Source organism: Tachyglossus aculeatus, chromosome 22 (genome assembly GCF_015852505.1).
Source record: "Tachyglossus aculeatus isolate mTacAcu1 chromosome 22, mTacAcu1.pri, whole genome shotgun sequence".
Classification (NCBI taxonomy): Eukaryota; Metazoa; Chordata; class Mammalia; order Monotremata; family Tachyglossidae; genus Tachyglossus; species Tachyglossus aculeatus.
This window is the reverse complement of record NC_052087.1, coordinates 52,408,175-52,425,555: the sequence shown is the minus strand read 5'-3', so window position 1 is coordinate 52,425,555 and position 17,381 is coordinate 52,408,175. Positions and strand designations below refer to the sequence as shown.

The 17,381-nt window shown below is 48.6% G+C and overlaps 1 protein-coding gene across 1 annotated transcript; it reads left to right on the top strand.

Moving 5' to 3' along the window:
• Window positions 1–5,807: 5,807 nt before the first annotated feature.
• Window positions 5,808–17,020, top strand: LOC119943592 (interferon-induced transmembrane protein 3-like). Its single transcript, XM_038764674.1, has 2 exons — window positions 5,808–6,114; window positions 16,700–17,020. Exons 1-2 carry the CDS (start codon window positions 5,860–5,862, stop codon window positions 16,862–16,864), a joined length of 420 nt encoding a protein of 139 aa, XP_038620602.1. The 5' UTR covers window positions 5,808–5,859; the 3' UTR covers window positions 16,865–17,020.
• Window positions 17,021–17,381: the final 361 nt, after the last annotated feature.

The following is a 17,381-nucleotide window of genomic DNA, read 5'->3' as shown; positions in this document are numbered from 1 at the left end:
TGAGAGCTCACCTCCTCCAAGAGGCCTTCCCAGAGTGAGCCCCCTTTTTCCTCTCCTCCTCCCCATCCCCCCACCCTACCTCCTTCCCCTCCCCACAGCACCTGTATATATGTTTGTACAGATTTATCACTCTATTTTACTTGTACATACTTACTATTCTATTTATTTTGTTAATGATGTGCATCTAGCTTTATTTCTATTTGTTCTGACGACTTGACACCTGTCCACATGTTTTGTTTTGTTGTCTGTCTCCCTCTTCTAGACTGTGAGCCCGTTGTTGGGTAGGGACCGTCTCTATATGTTGCCAACTTGTACTTCCCAAGCGCTTGGTACAGTGTTCTGCACAGAGTAAGCACTCAATAAATACAATTGGATGAATGAATGAATGAATGAATGGGTTCCCACAGGCTGGACTCTGGGGCTCCAGCATGCCCCTTTCTCACCCCCCCAGATGCCCCCAGCTCCCTGGGGAGGACCCTGGTTCTGGAGACCCCCATGGACTCCCAGGGGAAAGGGCCCAGGAATGGAGAGGGAGGGGGCAGCAGAGGTGTGGAACCCCCCCAAGCCCCCCAACCTCCTCGAAGAAAAGGCCAGGGGAGGAGGGGGAAGGGGTAGGAGAGGTCTGGACTCCCCCTCCCCGCAAATGGTCTCATTCATTCATTCAGTTCAACTGTATTTACTGAGCACTGACTTTGTACAAAGTACTACAGTCTACATGCACTGCCTCGAATTCCTCAACGCCAACTCTCTCCTCAACGCCCTCCAATCTGGTGTCCAACCCCTACATTCCACGGAAACTGCCTTCTCAAAGGTCACCAATGACCTCCTGCTTGCGAAATCCAACGGCTCATACTCTATCCTAATCCTCCTTGACCTCTCAGAGGCCTTCGACACTGTGGCCCACCCCCTTCTCCTCAACACGCTATCCAACCTTGGCTTCACAGACTCTGTCCTCTCCTGGTTCTCCTCTTCTCTCTCCGGCCGTTCATTCTCAGTCTCTTTAGCAGGCTCCTCCTCCCCCTCCCATCCCCTTACTGTAGGGGTTCCTCAAGGGTCTGTTCTTGGTCCCCTTCTGTTCTTGAACTACACTCACTCCCTCGGTGAACTCATTCGCTCCCACGGCTTCAACTATCATCTCTACGCTGATGACACCCAGATCTCCATCTCTGCCCCTGCTCTCTCTCCCTCCCTCCAGGCTCGCATCTCCTCCTGCCTTCAGGACATCTCCACCTGGTTGTCTGTCCGCCATCTAAAACTCAACATGTCCAAGACTGAACTCCTTGTCTTCCCTCCCAAACCCTGCCCTCTCCCTGACTTTCCCATCACTGTTGATGACACTACCATCCTTCCCGTCTCACAAGCCTGCAACCTTGGTGTCAGACTCGACTCCGCTCTCTCGTTCACCCCTCACATCCAATCTGTCACCAAAACCTGCCGGTCTCACCTCTGCAACATCACCAAGATCCGCCCTTTCCTCTCCATCCAAACCGCTACCCTGCACAATCTCTCATCCTATCCCATCTGGATTACTGCATCAGCCTCCTCTCTGATCTCCCATCCTCTTGTCTCTCCCCACTTCAATCCATACTTCATGCCACTGCCCGGATCGTCTTTGTCCAGAAATGCTCTGGGCATGTTACTCCCCTCCTCAAAAATCTCCAGTGGCTACCAATCAACCTATGCGTCAGGCAAAAACTCCTCACCCTCGGCTTCAAAGCTCTCCATCCCCTCGCCTCCTCCTACCTCACCTCCCTTTTCTCCTTCTCCAGCCCAGCCCGCACCCTCCGTTCCTCTGCCACTAACCTCCTCACCGTGCCGCGTTGTCGCCTGTCCTGCCGTCGATCCCTGGCCCACGTCCTCCCCCTGGCCTGGAATGCCCTTCCTCCACACATCCGCCAAGGTAGCTCTCTTCCTCCCTTCAAAGCCCTACTGAGAGCTCACCTCCTCCAGGAGGCCTTCCCACACTGAGCCCCCTCCTTCCTTCCCCCCCCCCCAATGCCCCCCACCTTACCTCCTTCCCCTCCCCACGGCACCTGTATATATGCATATATGTTTGTACGCATTTATTACTCTTTTTATTTATTTATTTTATTTGTACATATTTATTCTATTTATTTTATTTTGTTCATATGTCTTGTGTTGTCTGTCTCCCCCTTCTAGACTGTGAGCCTGCTGTTGGGTAGGAACCGTCTCTGTATGTTGCCAACTTGTACTTCCCAAGCCCTTAGTACAGTACTGTGCACACAGTAAGCGCTCAATAAATACGATTGAGTGAATGAATGAATGAATTAAGGGTTTGGGAGAGGACAATACAACAATAAACAGACACATTCCCTGCCCACAAGGAGCTTACAGTCTACGGGGAGGAAAGGGGCCAAGGAGGAGGGCAGCAGATCCTGCCCCCCCACCTGCCTTATAATAATAATAATAATAATGGCATTTATTAAGCACTTACTATGTGCAAAGCACTGTTCTAAGCACTGGGGAGGTGACAAGGTGATCAGGTTGTCCCACTGGGGGCTCACAGTCTTAACCCCCAATTTACAGATGAGGGAACTGAGGCCCAGAGAATAATAATAATAATAATGATGGCATTTATTAAGCACTTACTATGTGCAAAGCACTGTTCTAAGCGCTGGGGAGGTGACAAGGTGATCAGGTTGTCCCACTGGCGGCTCACAGTCTTAACCCCCAATTTACAGATGAGGGAACTGAGGCCCAGAGAATAAAAATAATAATAATAATGATGGCATTTATTAAGCACTTACTATGTGCAAAGCACTGTTCTAAGCGCTGGGGAGGTGACAAGGTGATCAGGTTGTCCCACTGGGGGCTCACAGTCTTAACCCCCAATTTACAGATGAGGGAACTGAGGCCCAGAGAATAATAATAATAATAATAATAATAATGGCATTTATTAAGCACTTACTATGTGCAAAGCACTGTTCTAAGCGCTGGGGAGGTGACAAGGTGATCAAGTTGTCCCACTGGGGGCTCACAGTCTTAACCCCCAATTTACAGATGAGGGAACTGAGGCCCAGAGAATAATAATAATAATAATAATAATGGCATTTATTAAGCACTTACTATGTGCAAAGCACTGTTCTAAGAGCTGGGGAGGTGACAAGGTGATCAGGTTGTCCCACAGGGGGCTCACGGTCTTCATCCCCATTTTATAGATGAGGGAACTGAGGCCCAGAGAAGTAAAGTGACTTGCCCAAAGTCACACAGCTGACAAGTGGCAGAAGCGGCATTGGAACCCGTGACCTCTGACTCCAAAGCCCGGGCTCTTTCCACTGAGCCACGCTGCTTCTGGTTTTCTCTTTTCTCTGGGTCTTTTTCTGCCCTCTAAGTTTCTAAAGACGGGGAAAAAGAAACTTAGCAAGCTAGGTGCACAGGGAGGGGGGAGCAGACATCCTGTTCCCTGGGCCAACCCTAGTTCCGGGGTCCCCATGGGCTCCCCGGGGAAATCAATCAATCAATCGTATTTATTGAGCGCTTACTGTGTGCAGAGCACTGTACTAAGCGCTTGGGAAGTACAAATTGGCAACATATAGAGACGGCCCCGACCCAACAGTGGGCTCACAGTCTAGAAGGGGGAGACAGAGAACGAAACCAAACATATTAACAAAATAAAATAAATAGAATAGATATGTACAAGCAAAATAAATAAATAGAGTAATAAATATGTACAAACATATATACATATATACAGGTGCTGTGGGGAAGGGAAGGAGGTAAGGCGGGGGGGGGGGGGGGGGGGGGGGGAAAGGGTCCAGGAGGGAAAGGGGAGGGGGCAGCAGACACCCGGACCCCCGTCCCCCACGGGCTCCTTGAAGAAAAGGCCAGGAGGGGAGGGGGGGAGTGTCCAGAGCTTTTCTGTCCCCCCTCCTAATAATAATCATTATTATGGAACAAAATATAATATTATTATTAATAGGTAATAAATTATTATCTGATCTGATCTGATCTTATATTATATTGCACCATATTTTATTATATATTGCATTATATCATGTTGTATTATATATTATACATTGTAATTATAATATATAATACCATTAATAAGAATATTAATTATGGCATTGGTTAAGTGCTATGTGCCAAGCACTGTTCTAAACACTGGGGTAGATGCAAGGTAATCAGGTTATTACCCACGTGGGGCTCCCAGTCTTAATCTCCATTTTCCAGACAAGGTAACTGGGGCCCAGAGAAGGGAAGCGACTGGCCCAAGGTCACACAGCAGACAAGTGCTGGAGCCAAAATTGGAATCCACATCCTCTGGGTTCTTTCCGCTAAGGCTTTCCACGCTGAGAAGCAGCGTGGCTCAGTGGAAAGAGCCCGGGTTTGGGTGTCAGAGGGAGTGGATTCTAATCCCGACTCCACCACTCGTCAGCCGTGTGACTTTGGGCAAGTCACTTACTTTTCCGGGCCTCAGTTCCCTCATCTGTCAAATGGGGAGGAAGGCTGTGAGCCTCACGTGGGACAACCCGATTACCTTGTATCCCCCCAGCGCTTAGAACAGTGCTTGACACATAGTAAGCACTGTTCTAAGCACTGAGAAGATTTATTTTATTTTGTTAGTATGTTTGGTTTTGTTCTCTGTCTCCCCCTTTTAGACTGTGAGCCCACTGTTGGGTAGGGACTGTCTCTATATGTTGCCAATTTGTACTTCCCAAGCGCTTAGTGCAGTGCTCTGCACATAGTAAGGGCTCAATAAATACGATTGATGATGATGATGATGATGAGAAGCAGCGTGGCTCAGTGTAAAGAGCCCAGGCTTTGGAGTCAGAGGTCATGGGTTCAAATTCCGGCTCTGCCAATTGTCAGCTGGGTGACTTTGGGCACTTCTCTGTGCCTCAGCTACCTCATCTGTAAAATGGGGATTGAAACTGTGAGTGTCCCGTGGGACAACCTGATCACCTCGTAACCTCTCCGGCACTTAGAACAGTGCTTTGCAATCAATCAATCAATCATATTTATTGAGCGCTTACTGTGTGCAGAGCACTGTACTAAGTGCTTGGGAAATACAAGTCGGCAACATATAGAGACAGTCCCTACCCAACAGCGGGCTCACAGTCTAGAAGGGGGAGACGGAGAACAAAACCAAACATACTAACAAAGTAAAATAAATAGAATAGATATGTACAAGTAAGATAAATAGAGTAATAAATATGTACAAACATATATACATATATACAGGTGCTGTGGGGAAGGGAAGGAGGTAAGGTGGGGTGATGGAGAGGGGGAGAGGAAGGAAGGGGCTGAGTCTGGGAAGGCCTCCTGGAGGAGGTGAGCTCTCAGTAGGGCCTTGAAGGGAGGAACAAACATCATCATCATTATTATTAGTATTAATCAATCAATCGTATTTATTGAGCGCTTACTGTGTGCAGAGCACTGTACTAAGCGCTTGGGAAGTCCAAGTTGGCAACATATAGAGACAGTCCCTACCCAACAGTGGGAGACGTTCCCTGTCACAGGAAGCCTCGCCCGCCCTCCCGCCGTGCCAGTCTCACATAGTAAGCACTTAGTAAATGCTATTATTATCATTATTATTAAACACTTAACAAATACCATTATTATTACTATTAAAGTCATGCTGCTTCTCAACAGATGGGGGAAAGGCCGCCCCCAACCCGGGCAGTGAGGCATGTGGGGTGGACTTTCTTTTTCTCTGGCCAGATCTCTCCTGCCTCTCTAGAGTTTCTGCAGCTGGGAAAAAGAAACTTGGCTAAAGCCTCCGCCTCCCGGAGGGTGGTTCTTTCCTGTCCCGTCCCATCCCATCCCGTGTCCCATCCCGTCCCGTGTCCCATCCCGTCCCGTCCCACCGGGCCCTGGGCCACACTTAGTGGCCGGACGATGAGCAGCTCGGGCCTGCCTTTCGTGGGCCCTAACGTCGGCCCCTCATTCCCGCCCCGCTACGAGATGCTGCGGGACGAGCACGAGATCGCTGTACTGAGCGACGGGAGCAGGCCTGACCCCCGTGGGACCACGGTCCTCAACGTCCAGGCCTTCAGCCCCCCGCCCCCCGACTACCTGACCTGGTCCCTCTTCAACACGCTCTACATGAACATCTGCTGCCTCGGCTTCGTCGCCTTCATCTTCTCCGTGAAGGTGGGACCCCTGACCCCCAACTCTGCGGGGCTGGCTGGGTAATTATAGTAATAATGATGGTATTTACTAAGCGCTTACTACGTGCGAAGCACTGTTCCAAGCGCTGAGGAGGTTACAAGGTCCCCCTTCTGGACTGTGAGCCCGCTGTTGGGTAGGGACCGTCTCCATAGGTTGCCAACTTGTACTTCCCAAGCGCTTAGTACAGTGCTCTGCACACCGTAAGCGCTCTTCTAGACTGTGAGCCCACTGTTGGGTAGGGACTGTCTCTATGTGTTGCCAGCTTGTACTTCCCAAGCGCTTAGTACAGTGCTCTGCACACAGTAAGTGCTCTTCTAGACTGTGAGCCCACTGTTGGGTAGGGACCGTCTCTATATGTTGCCAGCTTGTACTTCCCAAGCGCTTAGTACAGTGCTCTGCACACAGTAAGCGCTCAATAAATACGATTGATTGATTGATTGATCCATAAATACGACTGAATGAATGAAAGGTGATCAGGTTGTCCCACGGGGGGCTCACAGTTTTAATCCCCATTTTACAGATGAGGGAACTGAGGCCCAGAGAAGTGAAGTGACTTCCCCAAAGTCATACGGCTGACACTTGGTGGAGTCGGGATTTGAACCCATGACCTCTGACTCCAAAGCCCGTGCTCTTTCCACTGAGTCACGCTGCTTCTCCTGGGCCCCACCCCCACCCCTCTCACGGGGGAGGAGGTGTGTGGCGTTGTGTAGGTGTGTGGGGGGGTGTATAATAGTTTTGGTTGTGAGTTCTAATCCCAGCTCCACAACTTGTCTGCTGTGTGACCTTGGGCAAGTCACTTTACTTCTCTGGGCCTCAGTTCCCTCATCTGCAAAATGGGGGTGAAGACTGTGAGCCCCCCCATGGGACAATCTGATCACCTTGTAACCTCCCCAGCGCTTAGAACAGTGCTTTGCACATAGTAAGCACTTAATAAATGGCCATCATTATTATTATTATTATTCTCCGGGGCTCAGCGACCTCATCTGTAAAATGGGGATTGTGACTGTGAGCCCCACGTGGGACATGGACTGTGTCCAACCTGATCTCCTTGTATAATAAGGATGGTATTTGTTAAGCGCTTACTATGTGCCAAGCACTGTTCTAAGCGTTGGGGGGGGATACAAGACGATCAGATTGTCCCCCATGGGGCTGACAGTCTTCATCCCCATTTTACAGAGGAGGTAACTGAGGCACAGAGAAGTGAAGTGCCTTGCCCAAGGTCACAAAGCTGACAAGTGGCTGAGTGAGGATTCGAACCCATGACCTCTGACTCCCCACCCCGGGTTCTTTCCACTGAGCCATGCTGCTTCTCATTAAAACTGTGAGCCCCAGTCATTCAATCGTATTTATTGAGCGCTTACTGTGTGCAGAGCACTGTACTAAGCGCTTGAACATGGGACAACCTGATGACCTTGTATCCACCCCAGCGCTTAGAACAGTGCCTGGCACATAGTTAAGCGCTTAACAAATACCATCATTCTTATTATTATTGTTAAGCTCTTACTATGTGTCAGGCACTGTTCTAAGCGCTGGGTAGATACAAGATAATCGGGTTGTCCCATGTGGGGCTCACAGTTTTCATCCCCATTTTCCAGATGAGGGAACTGAGGCCCAGAGTATGTGTGTGTGTGTGCGTTTGTGTGTCTCCGCGGGGCCGGGTGGGCCCAGGGGCAGCCTGAAAGTGGGGGCGTCCACCAAGTAGGTGTGAGCAAGTGGGGGCACGGGGGGGGGGGGGGGGAGAGGAGAGACCCACCAGTGAGTGTGTGTGTGTGTGTGTGTGTGTGTGTGAGAGAGAGAGAGAGAGAGAGAGGGAGAGAGAGAGAGAGAGAGAGTCCATCAGTGAGTGTGTGTGGTTTTTGTATGTTTGTGTGTGTGTGAGTCCATCAGGAAGTGCGTGGTTTTTTTTTTTGTGTGTGTGTGTGTGTGTGAGTCCATCAGGAAGTGTGGGCAACTGGGAGCGCCGGGGTGGGGGGGGAGGGGGTGTTAGGCCCATGAATGAGTGTCTGTGTATGTGCATTTGTGTGTGTGTGGGTCCATCAGTTGAGTGTGTGTGGTTTTTTTATGTGTGTGTGTGTGTGTGAGTCCACCAGGGAGTGTGGGCAAATAGGGGCGCGGGGCGGGGGTGGGGGGGTGTTAGACCCATGAATGAGTGTGTGTGTGTTTGTGTGTGTAAGAGTCCATCAGTGAGTGTGGTTTTTGTATGTGTATGTGTATGTTTTGTGTGTGTTTGTGTGTGTGAGTCCATCAGGGAGTGTGGGCAAATGGGGGCTGGGGAGGGGGGGTTAAACCCATGAATGAGTGTGTGTGTGTGTGTGTGTGTGTGTGTGTGTGTGTGTTTATGTGTGTGTGTGAGTCCATCAGGGAATGTGGGCAAATGGGAGGAGGGGGTTAGACCCACGAATGAGTGTGTGTGTGTGTGTGTGTGTGTATAAGAGTCCATCAGTTAGTGTGTATGGTTTGTGTGTCTGTGTGTGTGTGTGCTGTGTGTTTTTTTGTGTGTGAGTCCATCAGGCAGTGTGGGCAAATGGGGGCGCAGGGGGATTAGACCCATGAATGAGTGTCTCTGTGTGTGTGTTTTGGTGTGTGTGTGTGTAAGAGTCCATCAGTGAGTATGCGTGGTTTTTATGTGTGTGTGTGTGTAAGAGTCCATCAGTGAGTGTGTGTGGTCTTTTATATGTGTGTGTGTTTGTGTGTTTTGTGTGTGTTTTTGTGTGTGAGTCCATCAGGGAGTTTGGGCAAGTGGGGGCGAGGGTGGTTGAGGCCCACGAATGAGTGTGTGTGTGTGTGTGCGTGGAGTCCATCAGTGAGTATGTGTGTATTTTTATGTGAGTCCATCCGTGAGTGTGTGTGAGGGTGTGTGTGTGTGTTTTGTGAGTGTATGTTTGAGTCCGTCAGGGAGGGTGGACAAGTGGGGGCGAGGGTGGGTGAGACCCACGAATGAGTGTGTGTGGTTTTTTGTGTGAGTACACCGGTGAGTGTATGTGTGCGTGTGATTGTGGTCTTTTGTGTGTGTGTGTGTGTGAGTCCATCAGGGAGTGTGTAGGTGAGTGAGTGTAGGTGAGGGCAGGTTGTGTGTGTGTATTTGTGTGTGTGTTCTCCCGAGGACACACTTCTCCCCCTTCTAGACTGTGAGCCCACTGTTGGGTAGGGACCGTCTCTAGATGTTGCCTACTTGGACTTCCCAAGCGCTTAGTCCAGTGCTCTGCACACAGTAAGCGCTCAATAAATACGATTGATTGATTGAGTGATTGATTGACACACTTCTGGCTCAACCGTAATCTAAACAGGCTGCGGGTTTGCAGAAGCCACCGACCGAAAGTGCGCACCCGGGGGGAGGGAGGGAGAGAGGGAGAGAGTGTGTGTGTGTGTGTGTGTGTGTGTCTGGGAGAGGGGGAGGGAGGGAGGGAGTGTGTGTGTGTGTGTGTGTGTGTGTGTGTGTCTAGAGCTCACTTGTGCCCCGGGAGGCCTAGCTGGGCCGGGGGAAGAGAAAGAAAGAGTGTGTGTCTACAACTCACTCGTCCTCCCAGTGGGAAGAGAGTGAGTGAGTAAGTGTGTGTGTTTGTGTGTGTGTGTCTAGAGCCCATAAGAGAGAGAGAGTGTGTGTGTGTGTGTGTGTGTGTGTGTGTGTGTGTGTGTGTGTGTGTGTGTCTAGAGCTCACTTGTCCCCCGGGAGTCCTAGCTGGGCCGGGGGAAGAGAAAGAAAGTGTGTGAGTGTGAGGGTGTGAGTGTGTGTGTCTACAACTCACTCGTCCTCCCAGTGGGAAGAGAGTGAGTGAGTAAGTGTGTGTGTGTGTGTGTGTGTCTAGAGCCCATAAGAGAGAGAGAGAGAGAGAGAGAGAGAGAGAGTGTGTGTGTGTGTGTGTCTAGAGCTCACTTGTCCCCCGGGAGCCCTAGCTGGGCCGGGGGAAGAGAAAGAAAGTGTGTGAGTGTGAGGGTGCGAGTGTGTGTGTCTACAACTCACTCGTCCTCCCAGTGGGAAGAGAGTGAGTGAGCAAGTGTGTGTGTGTGTCTAGAGCCCATAAGAGTGTGTGTGTGTGTGTGTGTGTGTGTGTGTGTGTCTAGAGCCCACCGGTCCCCCGGGAGTCCTAGCTGGGCCGGGGAAGAGAGAGAGAGAGAGAGAGAGAGAGAGAGAGAGAGAGAGAGAGAGAGAGAGAGAGAGAGAGAGAGAGAGAGAGAGAGAGAGAGAGAGAGAGAGAGAGAGAGAGAGAGAGTGTGTGTGTGTGTGTGTCTAGAGCTCACTTGTCCCCCGGGAGTCCTAGCTGGGCCGGGGGAAGAGAAAGAAAGTGTGTGAGTGTGAGGGTGCGAGTGTGTGTGTCTACAACTCACTCGTCCTCCCAGTGGGAAGAGAGTGAGTGAGTAAGTGTGTGTGTGTGTGTGTGTGTGTCTAGAGCCCATAAGAGAGAGAGAGAGAGAGAGAGAGTGTGTGTGTGTGTGTGTGTCTAGAGCTCACTTGTCCCCCGGGAGCCCTAGCTGGGCCGGGGGAAGAGAAAGAAAGTGTGTGAGTGTGAGGGTGCGAGTGTGTGTGTCTACAACTCACTCGTCCTCCCAGTGGGAAGAGAGTGAGTGAGCAAGTGTGTGTGTGTGTGTCTAGAGCCCATAAGAGTGTGTGTGTGTGTGTGTGTGTGTGTGTGTGTATAGAGCCCACCGGTCCCCCGGGAGTCCTAGCTGGGCCGGGGGGGGGGGGGGGGGGGAGAGAGAGAGAGAGAGAGAGAGAGAGAGAGAGTGTGTGTGTGTGTGTGTGTGTCTAGAGCTCACTTGTCCCCCGGGAGTCCTAGCTGGGCCGGGGGAAGAGAAAGAAAGTGTGTGAGTGTGAGGGTGCGAGTGTGTGTGTCTACAACTCACTCGTCCTCCCAGTGGGAAGAGAGTGAGTGAGCAAGTGTGTGTGTGTGTGTGTGTGTCTAGAGCCCATAAGAGAGAGAGAGAGAGAGAGAGAGAGAGAGAGAGAGAGAGTGTGTGTGTGTGTGTGTGTGTGTGTGTGTGTGTGTGTGTGTGTCTAGAGCCCACCGGTCCCCCGGAAGTCCTAGCTGGGCCGGGGAAGAGAGAGAGAGAGAGAGAGTGTGTGTGTGATTGTTAAGTGGGAGTGTGTGATTGTGTGTGCTCGCGTGTCTTTCATTCCTTCATTCAATCGTATTTATTGAGCGCTGACTGTGTGCAGAGCCCTGGGCTAAGCGCTTGGGAAGCCCAAGTTGGCAACCTCTAGAGACAGTCCCTACCCAACAGCGGGCTCACAGTCTAGAAGGGGGAGACGGACAACAAAACAAAACCTATTAACAAAATAAAATAAATAGAATAAATATGTACAAATAAAATAAATAAATAAATAAATATGTAGAAACAAATATACATATATACAGGTGCTGTGGGGAGGGGAAGGAGGTAAGGCAGGGGGGATGGGGGTAAGGCCCTACTGAGAGCTCACCTCCTCCAGGAGGCCTTCCCAGAGTGAGCCCCCTCCTTCCTCTCCCCCTCCTCCCCCTCTCCATCCCTCAGCCTTACCTCTTTCCCTTCCCCACAGCACCCGTATATATATATATATATATATGTTTGTACGTATTTATTACTCTATTTATTTTACTTGTACATATTCTATTTATTTTATTCTGTTAATATGTTTTGTTTTGTTCTCTGTCTCTCCCTTCTAGACTGTGAGCCCACTGTTGGGTAGGGACCGTCTCTTTATGTTGCCAACTTGTACTTCCCAAGCGCTTAGTACAGTGCTCTGCCCACAGTAAGCGCTCAATAAATATGATTGATTGATTGATTGATTTCTACAGATTTATTACTCTATTTATTTGTACATATGTATTCTATTTATTTTATTTGTTAATGTGTTTTGTTTTGTTGTCTCCCCCTTCAAGACTGTGAGCCCGCTGTTGGGTAGGGACCGTCTCTAGATGTTGCCAACTTGGACTTCCCAAGCGCTTAGTCCAGTGCTCTGCCCGCAGTAAGCGCTCAATAAATACGATTGAATGAATGAATGATGGGGAGAGGAAGGAGGGGGCTCAGTCTGGGAAGGCCTCCTGGAGGAGGTGAGCTCTCAGTAGGGCCAAGACACAGTAGTGTCATGTCCCCCAGGGGTCCTAGCTGGGCGGGGGGAAGAGAGAGAGAGAGAGAGAGAGAAAGAGAGAGAGAGAGAGAGAGAGAGAGAGAGAGAGAGAGAGAGAGAGAGAGAGAGAGAGAGAGAGAGTGTGTGTGTGTGTGTGTCTGTCTGTCTGTCTGTCTGTCTGTCTGTCTGTCTCTACAGCGTGGCTCAGTGGAAAGAGCCCGGGCTTGGGAGTCAGAGGTCATGGGTTCAAATCCCAGCTCTGCCGCTTGTCAGCTGTGTGACTCTGGGCAAGTCACTTAACTTCTCTGTGCCTCAGTTACCTCGTCTGTAAAATGGGGTTTAAGATTGTGAGTCCCCCATGGGACAACCTGATCACCTTGTATCCTCCCCAGCGCTTAGAACAGTGCTTTGCACATAGTAAGCGCTTAACAAATACCAAAATTATTATTATTATTACAGCTCACTCGTCCTCCCGGGAAGAGAGTGTGTGAGTGTGAGTGTGAGTGTCTGGTTGTAGAGTTGGGGGTCCAGGGGTGGGCCGAGTCCAGCTGTGCCACCGCCTCCTGGGCCCCCGGGGGCCATTTAACTGACTTTTCCAGTTGAACTTTGGTTGGGGGGCAACAGGACCACCGAGTCCAGGGGCCCAAGGCCCAGCACTCACCCACGGCGTGGGACTCTCCAATCCACACCCCTCTCCCCCACTCCCGGACAAGGGGGGCGGGGGGCAGGCAGGGGATAATAATAATAATAATGGCATTTGTTCAGCGCTTACTATGTGCAAAGCACTGTTCTAAGCACTGAGGGGGTTCCAAGGTGATCGGGTTGTCCCACGGGGGGCTCACAGTCTTAATCCCCATTTTACAGATGAGGGAACTGAGGCACAGAGAAGTTAGATGCAAGGTCATCAGGTTGTCCCCCGTGAGGCTCACAGTCTTAACCCCCATTTTACAGATGAGGTCACTGAGGCCCAGAGAAGTGAAGTGACTTGCCCGAAGTCACACAGCTGACAATTGGCAGAGCCGGGATTTGAACCCATGACCTCTGACTCCAAAGCCCGTGCTCTTTTGCACTGAGCCACGCCACTTCTCTTAATAATAATAATAATAATGGCATTTATTAAACACTTACTATGTGCAAAGCACTGTTCTAAGCGCTGAGGAGGTTACAAGGTGATCAGGTTGTCCCATGGGGGGCTCAGAGTCTTAATCCCCATTTTACAGATGAGGGAACTGAGGCACAGAGAAGTTAGATGCAAGGTCATCAGGTTGTCCCCCGTGAGGCTCACAGTCTTAACCCCCATTTTACAGATGAGGTCACTGAGGCCCAGAGAAGTGAAGTGACTTGCCCGAAGTCACACAGCTGACAATTGGCAAAGCCAGGATTTGAACCCATGACCTCTGGCTCCAAAGCCCGTGCTCTTTTCCACGGAGCCACGCCGCTTCTCTTTAATAATAATAATAATAATAATAATGGCATTTATTAAGCGCTTACTATGTGCAAAGCACTGTTCTAAGTGCTGAGGAGGTTACAAAGTGATCGGGTTGTCCCACGAGGGGCTCACAGTTTTAATCTCCATTTTACAGATGAGGGAACTGAGGCACAGAGAAGTGAAGTGACTTGCCCGAAGTCACAGAGCTGACAATTGGCAGAGCCAGGATTTGAACCCATGACCTCTGACTCCAAAGCCCGTGCTCTTTTCCACTGAGCCACACCGCTTCTCTTAATAATAATAATAATAATGGCATTTATTAAGCGCTTACTATGTGCAAAGCACTGTTCTAAGTGCTGAGGAGGTTACAAAGTGATCGGGTTGTCCCACGGGGGGCTCACAGTCTTAATCCCCATTTTACAGATGAGGGAACTGAGGCACGGAGGAGTGAAGTGACTTGCCCGAAGTCACACAGCTGACAATTGACAGAACTGGGATTTGAACCCATGACCTCTGACTCCAAAGCCCATGCTCTTTTCCACTGAGCCACGCCACTTCTCTTAATAATAATAATAATAATAATAATAATGGCATTTATTAAGTGCTTACTATGTGCAAAGCACTGTTCTAAGTGCTGAGGAGGTTACAAGGTGATTGGGTTGTCCCACGGGGGGCTCACAGTCTTAATCCCCATTTTACAGATGAGGGAACTGAGGCACAGAGAAGTGAAGTGACTTGCCCGAAGTCACACAGCTGACAATTGGCAGAGCCGGGATTTGAACCCATGACCTCTGACTCCAAAGCCCGTGCTCTTTTCCACTGAGCCACGCCACTTCTCTTAATAATAATAATAATAATGGCATTTATTCATTCATTCATTCAATCATTTATTGAGCGCTTACTGTGTGCAGAGCACTGTACTAAGCGCTTGGGAAGTCCAAGTTGGCAACATATAGAGACGGTCCCTACCCAACAGCGGGCTCACAGTCTAGAAGCGCTTACTATGTGTAAAGCACTGTTCTAGGGGATCCCAGGGGGAGGGGGCCACCCTGCAGTTCACTCCGGCCCCTCTCTTGTCTGTCCCCCCCTCCTCAAATCCGCCAGTCGCTCTTCCCACCTTCCCACCTCTCTGAAGGCGTGGTTCAGTGGAAAGAGCCCGGGCTTTGGAGTCAGAGGTCATGGGTTCAAATCCCAGCTCTGCCAGTTGTCAGCTGGGTGACTTTGAGCATGCCACGTAGCTTCTCTGGGCCTCAGTTCCCTCATCTGGAAAATGGGGATTGAGATTGTGAGCCCCGCGTGGGATGACCTGATTACCTTGTATCCCCCTGCAGCGCTTAGAACAGTGCTTTGCACATAGTAAGCACTTAACAAATACCATTATTATTATTACTTGTTTATATTTTTGCCTGTTTACTCGCTTTGATGTCTGTCTCCCCTCCTCTAGACTGTAAGCCTGATGTGGGCAGGGATGGTCTCTCTTTATTGCCATATTAAGACTGTGAGCCTCCCGTGGGACAACCTGATCACCTTGTAACCTCCCCAGCGCTTAGAACAGTGCTTTGCACATAGTAGTAGTAATTACTATGTACACATAGCAGTAATAATTACTATGTACACATAGTAGTAATAATTACTATGAACACATAGTAATAATAATTACTATGTACACACAGTTATAATAATTGCTATTTACACATAGTAATAATAATTACTATGTACACATGGTTATGATAATTACTATGTACATGTGGGTATAATAATTACTATGTACACATGGTAATGATAATTACTATGTACACATGGTAATGATAATTACTATATACACACAGTAATGATAATTACTATGTACGCATAGTAATAATTACTGTGTGTACATTGTTATAATAATTACTTTGTACACATAGTAATAATTATTACTATGTACACACATAGTAATAATAATCACTACGTACACATAGTAATAATAATCACTACGTACACGTAGTAATAATAATCACTACGTGCACGTAGTAATAATAATCACTACGTGCACGTAGTAATAATAATCACTATGTGCACGTGGTAATAATAATCACTATGTACATGTAGTAATAATAATCACTATGTACACATAGTAGTAATAATCACTACGTACACGTAGTAATAATAATCCCCTCGTACACGTAGTTGTAATAATCACTACGTACATGTAGTAATAATAATCGCTACGTACACGTAGTAATAATCACTACGTACACGTAGTAATAATAATCACTGCGTATATGTAGTAATAATAATCACTACGTACACGTAGTTATAATAATCACTACGTACACGTAGTAATAATAATTACTACGTACACGTAGTTATAATAATTACTATGTACACGTAGTTATGATAATTACTAGGTACACATAGTAATGATAACTACTGCGTACACATAGTAGTAATAATTACTATGTACACATAGTTATAATAATTACTATGTACACATAGTAAGCACATAGCATTCATTCATTCATTCATTCAATCGTATTTATTGAGCGCTTACTGCGTGCAGAGCCCTGGACTAAGCGCTTGGGAAGTCCAAGTTGGCAACATCTAGAGACGGTCCCTACCCAACGGCGGGCTCGCAGTCTAGAAGGGGGAGACGGAGAACAAAACGAAACATATTAACAAAACAAAATCGACAAGAGAGCAAAACGTACGAACAAAATAAAATAAAGAGAATCAATATGTACAAATAGAGTAACGTTTATATAATTTATATAAATATATATAATAAATAAATAATAAAGAGAATATGTACAAATAGAGTAACGTTTATATGATATAATTTATATAAATATATATAATAAATAAATCGATATTATATATTGATTTAGATAATAATAATCTCAAGCGCTCGCCACGCGCCAATCACTGTACTAAGCGCTGGGGTTGATAAGAGCACATAGTAAGCGCTTAATAAGTGCTATTATTATTATTATTATTTCCAAGCGCTTGGTACAGCGCTCCGCACACAGTGAGCGCTCAACAAGTAAGATGGAGTGAACGACGACTGAACGAAGTCCACCGGCCTTGCTGACCGTCTGTCTCCGATTGTCCCCCAGGCGAGAGACCGCAAAGTCCTCGGGGACGTGAGCGGGGCTCACGGCTACGCCTCCACCTCCAGATGCCTCAACATCACGGCCCTGGTCCTCAGCCTGGCCTTCTTCATCCTCATCGTCGTGCTGGTGGCCACCGGGGTCATCGTTAGTGACTTCCACAGGGGATAGAGCCCGGGACCCGGGATCTCAGACGGTCACGAGTTCTAATCCCCGTCCCACCCCTCGTCTGGTGCGCGGCCTTGCCTTCGTTCGTTCAGTCAGTCGATCAAAATCAATCAATCAGTCGTATTTATTGAGCGCTTACTATGTGCAGAGCACTGGACTAAGCGCTTGGGGAGTCCAAATTGGCAACACATAGAGACAGGCCCTACCCAACAGTGGGCTCACAGTCGAAAAGGGGGAGACAGAGAACAGAACCAAACAGACCAACAAAATAAAATAAATAGGATAGGAATGTACAAGTAAAATAAATAAATAAATAGAGTAATAAATATGTTCAGTCAATCGTATTTATTGAGCGCTTCCTGTGTGCAGAGCACTGGACTGAGCGCTTGGGAAGGACAAGTTGGCGACACAGAGAGACGGTCCCTACCCAACAACAGGCTCACAGTCTAGCAGGGCCTTGGTTTAATCAATCAATCAATCAATCAATCGTATTTATTGAGCGCTTACTGTGTGCCGAGCA